The sequence below is a fragment of the Coptis chinensis genome, chromosome 2 (genome assembly GCF_015680905.1).
Source record: "Coptis chinensis isolate HL-2020 chromosome 2, ASM1568090v1, whole genome shotgun sequence".
Lineage (NCBI taxonomy): Eukaryota > Viridiplantae > Streptophyta > Magnoliopsida > Ranunculales > Ranunculaceae > Coptis > Coptis chinensis.
The window spans coordinates 49,795,577-49,804,285 of record NC_141457.1 but is presented as its reverse complement, the minus strand read 5'-3'; the positions used below and the strand labels follow the sequence as shown (position 1 = coordinate 49,804,285).

At 40.9% G+C, this 8,709-nt stretch overlaps 1 protein-coding gene across 1 annotated transcript; it reads left to right on the top strand.

The window, feature by feature from the left end:
• The first annotated feature begins 7,130 nt into the window (after positions 1-7,130).
• Positions 7,131-8,180, top strand: LOC147516390 (uncharacterized). The gene is made up of 2 exons (XM_086593254.1): positions 7,131-7,240; positions 7,787-8,180. Exons 1-2 carry the CDS (start codon positions 7,131-7,133, stop codon positions 8,178-8,180), a joined length of 504 nt encoding a protein of 167 aa, XP_086449380.1.
• The last annotated feature ends 529 nt before the right edge of the window (positions 8,181-8,709 follow it).

The window sequence follows — 8,709 nt, the reverse complement described above, 5'->3', positions numbered from 1 at the left end:
AGTGGTCAGAGGTTGCTCCTGGGTTGATAAACTCAGCTTCATACTCACTAAACTCCCTAATCCATTCTTCGTTCCCCATGACTCGATCTAATTTGCTACATATTCTATTCCCTCTTCTGTTAGACCACGTCATGAAATTCCCTCTATACTTGATATCCACCAGGCTTGCACTAGTAACACAGTTCAGGAGTTTTACAAAATGCATGGGCCTAACAGCTACCCCTCCTACTTTCTCTTGCGAATTCAAAATGGAATTATAATCACCCATAAGGATCCATGGCTTTCTTATAGTGCAAGAAAGATCAATAATTCTACTCCACAGCATTCTCCTCGATATGTTGTATGTACTTGCATAAATAATAGTTACACAAAACTCCTTCCCTGTATTTGTTTTCACCTCCATTGTGATGCATTGGCTCTCCACTTGCACATTGGTCACAGCTGCCTTCTTGGGATCCCAACATACCCATATCTTCCCCAGCTCACTAAAAACATAATTATGTACACTCTGCCATTGGAAACCACACTTATTCACTATTTCATCCATCTTGTTTTTCTTCACTCGTGTTTTATATCAACCCCATGAAACTTATGTCATACTTGTGAATCAAATCCTTCACTTCCACATGTTTAAATGCTTGGTTAAACCCTCGCATTTTCCAACATGCTAAATTTATCATTTAAAGGGTTGCATGTGCGTTAAGGAACCACCTTTGGTACCTTATTTACCTGCTATCTTTGCTACAGTATTAGTTACTTTGGCTACATCAGTTTTTCTCCCTCCAGAGTTATCAGCTTCTACTGCTCCAATTTCTTCTGACAGTTTCGTGAATCTATTCTCTTCCTGACTTAGCCTATGTAGTTGTTGCCTTACTTTCTCTGCCATTTCTGAGTTACTCTTTTGTTCTGCCTTTCCACTCATAGCTCCCTTTCCCTTAGTTTCAATATTCGATGTTTTTGCCTCTGGAGTCGACACCTTATTTTTTCCGCTACAAGAATGCTTGCGACTCTGTGATTCCCACCCTTGTTCATCCTTAACTGTTAAGACTTCATGTACCTCTTGCCCTTTGATAGCGTCTACTTCCATTATTCCTTCTTGTTTTACCCCATCCTTAGCTATTTTGTTATGATTTTTATTTTCCTCGTCCACCTTTTCTTTCTTGAGTGAGATTTATATTTTGTTCTGCTTAGCGATTTCTAACAGATTCTGCTGGGAATTTTCTGACATGCTCTGCTGCACATTTTCTGACATATTCTGTTGTAGCTTTTCTGCCATGCTCTTTCGTGAACCTTCTGCCCCATCCTTTTGTTCTTTGATACTCATTTAAGCAATTTTCGTTCCTGTGTTGCCATCCTCAGCTTGTTTCTTCAGCCAAACTTGTTTCATATTCATCTCTGTTCGTTTCTTTGGGCAACTTAGTTCCGTGTGCCCAAATACCTTGCACAAGCTGCAACAAGGAGGTTTCCAATTGTACTCAAATACAACTTTGTATGCCCGCCTCTGATCAAGTACCACTGGGATATCTTGCGGATATGGACACTCTGAATCTATTTCTATGCACACCTTTGCATAAGCAGTCCTCGACACGTTCTCTGTAAGTTGATCAGTAAACATTGGCACTCCAATGGCACTCCCCACTTGGCTGAACCCATTCTTGTTCCACATTTCCATAGGCAAGCCTTTTACAATCACCCATATTGGGATTGTTTTCAACTCTCTTGTTTCCGCTTCAACAAAAAGTCTTCAAGGCCTAACCACAAACAGTTTGCTTGCGATATGAAATGAACCGAGGTCCAAAACTGATTTCCGATCATCCTTTTTCTCAAACTGGAAAGTATACATGGTATCTCCATAAGGTTTCATCACAAAATTCTTTAACCTCCATGTTCTACTCACAATGTCCTTGACATAATTGTAGTTTAAACGTTTCCCAACAAACGATCCAATCACCAAGTTTTCAAACTTTTTATTATACACTGAGAATTGCGAGCTTTGAACATGGATTACGGGCTTCCCATTGACAATGGTGGGGGGCACATAACATAGTTCTTCTTTTCCAGCAGCCCCTTTCCCTATCACTTCAGTCCATGTGCTTTTACTCCTCACATCCTCTCTGTTCTGTGTTTTTGTCTCCACCGCACTCTCAGCGATCTCAACTGTGCTATTTGGCAAAAGGTTTGATTGCTTGGTCATAACACTTTCTACTTGTGCAACCTGTTCTATACCTACCCTTGGTTGCACCCTCTTGCTTTCTTTCCCCACCACTTTCATTTGGTTTCCAGATCCTATATTTGCGGTGGATGCTGAAGCGAGAGTCCCTTCGAAACCTCGAATCTCCATTTCCTTACGGTAGTACTCTACCTCTTGTTGGAGCTTCAACAACGTATCTTGGGTGCTTAATGAATGTCTTCCCACCTCCAAGTCTTTGGTTTCCTTTCCCTTCACTCCTGTGTACTCAAGACTGCGCAGTGCTATATCCAGAGCAAGGTCCTTTAACCCTTATTTTTCTGTTCGCATTCTGTCCCCGCTAGCAGCTTCAGCCTCTGCAAAGTCTATTCTTTTATTGAATCTTTCTAAGGAACCAACTCCATACTTCTTGATGAACGCAAAGTTAACAAAATCCATATCACTCATCACTCGATTCTGATAAACTAAAAGAATTATCTTCCTCATTACAAACTCTAGCTGGTGTGCTAGGGTTTGTAGCCTCTAAACTTCCTAAATCGTGTGTTTTTTTCATGTTTTCCTAATTTTTTTGGTAAAAAGATGAGAATACCCCTAAGGTTTAAAATCACCCCTTAGAAGTCCCCATTAACAACTAAACAAGCTACTTATTAAGACAACTTGGAGTGGGGGACCATGGAAATTTGAAAACCAAATCTTAAGGTTATCGGAATGGGAACCAGACTTCGATCCTGACGTCCAGTGCATTAGACATGCTATGGTTTGAGTTAAATTTCAAAAGCTCAAGCAACAATACTGGGACTATGAAATACTTATGTCTATAGGTAGATGCATGGAATACCCTATAGGCATAGACAAACCAACTGCTGAAAGGGAGTTCGGGTTCTATGCGAGTGTCTTAGTGGATTTGGACTTGTCTAAGCACATTCGGAACCAAATCGTTGTGGAACTGCCTAATGGAGTGGATTTCATGCAGGAGGTGGAGCTCTCAAGACTTCCAAAGTTCTATGGGCACTGCAAATCCATTAGCCACTTGATGTGAGTGAGTGCAAAGCCTTACAAAAGGAAATGAGAACTGAGAAGGAAACGAGGCCAGATAAAGATCAGAGAACTGTGGCTCAGACTAACTCAGAAGCACCACCACGAAGGAAACAACAGGACAGATGAAGAAATAAGCCGAGAAAAACAAGGATGCAGAAACTAGTGGAACCAAGGATACGCAAGGTTTGCCTATTCCAGAGGTTTTGGAGAATCCTACAAATGTTGAAAGGGCTGAAGGCTCTTCGAAAGCTTTGCCCATTCCTATGCAGGAGGATTCTATAGCAGTGGGGGACCTTGAGAATGATGTGGCTGAAGGCCCATTAGATGTTTTGACTATTTCGGTACAGAAGGAACCTATTGCTCCCACTGTTTTGAATGAAGTACTAGTGAATGAAGTAATGGAGCAAGTAGCAATAGTTACAACAGATACTTTGGTTAATGTAATTGGATTGCAAGTAACTGTTGAGGGGAATTCTTTTCCAAATGATCCTATTGCAAATGGGGAGATAAGTTGGACCAAAGAGCTGCTAACTTAACATCTCCTCCTGACAAAAGCATTGCAGTCAATGGATCGAATAGGCAAGGCTTAGACTCCTATTCATCTACATCGACAGGACATGTTGAGCCACTGGCCCTTCCTCTGGAGATGGAAACAGGTCCAAATTATTAAATGAGGCTATTTTTCTGCTAAGATCGGTACACTGGGCTGATTTTGCGGATGATGAGATTGAAAAGGCCGGTGAAGAACCATGGCAGACGATATCAAAGAAAAAAGCATAAGCCGCAATGGATGTTGTAGGAGTACTCTCCTCCATCTACAAGGGAGAGGAAAAATAACTCAGCATAATTAATGACGAATGTCCTATTCTGGAACGTTCGTGGAATGAGAAGATCATCTCCTAAGTTATACTTGGAAGAAATCATACAGAAGTACAAGCCAGACATGATTGGTTTGGCGGAACCTCTTATAGCACTGTCACTCTTTTATGGCTGATTAACAAGGGCTACAACAATTTTTTTGCTCATAACCACTCAGATAACAAAACAGGCAATATTTAGGCTTTTTGGAAGAACGGATTGGCGGTGAATGTGGTTGCCATTAATGACCAGCATATCACTGTGAATATGAATCAGCATTTCATATCTTTTGTCCATGCCAAATGTTTCTACATACAAAGATGAGCTCTATGGGAAGAACTTGGGGTTATTGGTGCACTAAACACTTCCTGGATTGCAATTGGAGACTTCAACTCCATTACCACAAGAACTGAGAAAAAAGGTGGAAGGTCTCCGAACCAAAGAGCAATGAATGAGTTCGTGGATTTCATAAACAATAATTCTCTATTGGACACGGCCACTCTAGTGCAATAGACAAATAGGGAAGAAGCAGATTTTGGCGAAGATAGACAGAGCACTCATTAGTAATAGCTGACTGATGGCGAATCCTAACTGGAGATGCAAGATATTGAAACGCAAGTTCTCTGACCACTCACTAGTTATTGGATGGTGCAACAAAAACACTAGGCCTGATAATGTTCCGTTTAGGTTTAGGAAGATATGGCTAGAGCACAATCAGTTCTCTACCAAAAAAAAAACCTCGGCTTATCTACCCAAAAAAAAAAAACAATCAGTTCATGAACATGGTAAAGTTAAGCTGGAATGAGCCAATGTGAGATGGATCTATTCGTCTAGTAATGCGTAAGCTCAAAAGACTGAAGGGTACTCTAAAGGCCTGGCACAAAAATACCTACTGGGGCACTACAGATAAAATTGCTCAAGCAAGTAAAACCATCAAAGACATTCAAAAACATCAAGAGCAGGAGTCTTTTGATGTTCCGCTTCATTTATAAGAACTGGAATCGGAAAAACTCATCTCTAATCTCATGCACACTGAAGCAACTATATGGAAACAAAGAGCATGCATCAAAGAGAAGCTTGAAGGTGATCGAAACTCTGCTTATTTCTAGGCAAAAGCAAGAATTCGATAGTCCAAATATTTTATTGAGGAGATCAAGATAGATGAAGGTACTATACTGCATGATCAATGTCTCATCAAGGAGTACATGGTACCAGCCTATAAAGCAAAGTTTGAAGCCATCCCTGTACTGCGGAACCAGGAGCTATTGAACCTCATCCCACATATGGTTATTGAACTGCAAAATGACATGCTCATAGCTATACCTAGCTAGAGAGAAATAAAAGACTTGGTCATGGGTATGGATCCACAAAGTTCCCCAGGACCTGATGGATTTCAAGGCATGTTTTTCCATAAATGTTGGAGCATAGTGAGCGCTGATGTTTGTTGAGCTATTAGTTCTTTCTTCACTGATCACATCATCCCGCAAGGAATGAATTCAAATTTTATGGTATTGATTCCGAAATGCAAGAATGCTCAGGAAATTGGTCAGTACAGGCCTCTTTGTATAAGTAACTTCATTTTCAAGATTGTTACTAAAATTTTAGCTAACCGGCTAACATCTATTGCCATGAACATCATTTGTTGTGAGCAACATGGTTTTTTGAAGGGGAGAACAGGAAGCACTGCAATTGTTATGGCCTCAGAACTCATCAATGATATGCACATAAAAAAATGGGGTGGAAATGCAATCATCAAATTGGACATTTCTCAGGCATTTTGATTCTCTCAGCTGGGACTTCCTATTTATGGTACTTGAGAGATCTGGATTAAGCCCAAATTTCTGTGACATGATCAAGAACATTCTTAGCAGCGCAAAGATTATGATCAATGGTGGACCTTGTGGGTTCTTTGGCACTGGCAGAGGACTTCGACAAGGGGATCTCCTATCTCCTCTTCTTTTTGCTATTGTGGAGGATGCACTCAGCAAAAGCGTAGTGAGGCTACAAACTTCAGGCAAAACCATCCCTATGGCTTTTGTTGGGAATACATACTCTCCATCACACCTTTTTGTGGATGACATCATTCTATTTACAAATGGAAGTTTAAAAGGCCTCAGACACTTGAGAAATTTCTTGAATGACTATCAACTAGCGACTGGTCAGCTCATTAACAGGGAAAAAAGCAAGTTGTTCCTCAGATGCATGACAGACACCAAAAGAAGAAAAGTGGAAGCAATATTTGACATGAAGGAAGGTTACTTGCCTGAGGTATATTTAGGGGTACCGCTATTCAAAGGTCATGTCACACAATCCCGCATGCAAATCCTAGTTGACAAGATAAAAAAGAGAGCAAGTGGATGGGCATGAAAGTTACTTTCATTTCAAGGGAGAATGGTCCTTGCGCAGTCTATACTGAACAGCATACTAGTGTACAACATGGGTATCTACAAATGGCTGAGAAAGAGCATAAAGGAAGGGGAAGCCGCTATCAGAAACTTCATATGGTCTGGAAACCCAGCAGTAAGAAAGACTATAACACTCAAATGGGTGAAAGTTTGCCAAAGGCGGAAGGTGGGCTAGGTCTCAGACCCCTGAAAGAGTTGAACCTTGTACTTCTCATGAAACTGGCATGGCAAATGATCACGACGGACTACCAGTGGTCACAATATATGGTACAGAAATACAAAATGAAACATGGAAGTTGGCTGGTGAGCCATAAATGCTCATCCATTTGGAAATGGCTTAAATAGGCTTTGGAAGATATGAAAGGGAATCTGTCCTGGACTATTAGCTCAGACGTATGGAGAGATGATTGGGCTAGTCCAAACTCGGTGATAGCCTTGCGCCCGCATTTTGACTGGAGTGACCACTCTTCTAAACAATTAGTGGAGCTTCCCTGATCTTTTGATTTATATCTTTTCTAATCTAGCAATGGACCTAAATTCTCTGCTGCCTCCCAGTACCGAACTTGAGGATAGAAGAATTCGAAAACCGGATAAGGAAGGGAAATTCTCGGTGTTCTCTGCTTTTGAAACAATCAGAGAGAATGGGGCAGTTGTTTGGTGGGGATCAACCATCTGGAACAGCTATGTGCACCCCAAGACAGCTGGAATTGCATGGAAAGTCTTGCAAAGAATCATTCCAATGGATGACAAGGTAAAACATAAAGGCATTCCGATTGTTTCCAGATGTGAGGGATGCAAAGAAGAGGAGGACAGTTACAAAGACTTGTTATGGAGCTGCCCCACCTCTCATGCCCTTTGGGAATGGATTCTACAAATATTCCATTTGAATCCACAAATAGCAAATGGAGTGGCAAACTTTAAAGGACTAATCAAAGCCCCAAGACTTGCAAGTCCTTTGATCAAAGAGTTGTAAACTTCTGGTTCTAAGTATGCTAGTAGCCATTTGGAAGATGAGAAACTCTCAACAATACAATGACTCAAGCTTTAGTTATGGACACATAAGGAAACAGGTAAGGACATGCATTCAAACTACTGGACGTCTGTCGAAGAGTCACATGTATAACACTGTTACTGAACTCACCATTCTCCACTCTTTGGATATCAAATGCAAGCCTAAGCCGTTCAGTGCAATCCAACAAGTTAACTGGTATCCACCTGAACAAGAAGTGATTAAAATTAACTGTGATGGATGCTCACTTAGAAACCCAGGACGTGGAGGCACTAGCTGAACTTTCAGAGATTACCAATCCAATTTACTTGGAATTCTGGCACAAGGTCTCGGGGCGGTTACAAATTATGAGGCGGAAAGCATTGCGCTCACATTAGCAGCAAAGAGTTCCATTGCTCACGGCTGGCGGGTAATCTGGATAGAAACTGACTCCCAATCGGTGGCTCATTCTTTTGCAAATGGTCACATCTCTTCGAAATTGAAAATGAGATGGGAAAGAGCCGCTCAAAACTTGATCTCCTACAGGATAACACACAATTGGAGAGAAGCTAATTTCAGTGCAGACTTGGCAGCAAAGCATGGTGCAACTTTGGATAAAGATGCATCAGAATGGAGTACATCAAGACCATATTTTGTACCCAAAGTTGAAAGTCCAGATCAGTTGTACTTTAGATTTCCCTAGAGTACGCTCCCTTCTTTTGCCCTTTGGTGGGAACCTATCCTGTAACATGAAAACTTTGTCTCATCATGTAATCGTATATTTATATTAATATATTCACATTTTGCCTGCAAAAAAAGGGGGAGACTTTAGAAGACTGAGAGCAGATTGGAAAGAATCAATGATAGATGGAATGTAACTTGCAAGCTACTAGTACAAGTGTAACTAGAAGGGATAATCTTTAAAGGGAGGAAAAGGGGGTTACAAAGCAAGATACCATGATCAAACCGGGAAGATTCACAGCCATGAGAATAAGAACTCAATCTGATGGGCATATGCAAAATAAGGAGGGGAACAAATTTGATCCTCTTATGTCTAATGATAATTCTCAATGATAGAAGTTGGTTGCTGGAATATGAGGGGGTTAAACCTAGGTTTCAAGCAAGTAGAAGTGAGAAACTTAATAAAGAAATACAAGCTTTCAGTTATGGGGTTAGTTGAAACAAAGGTGGCGCAAAGAAACATGAACAAGGTTGTTAGTAAATGCTGTGGA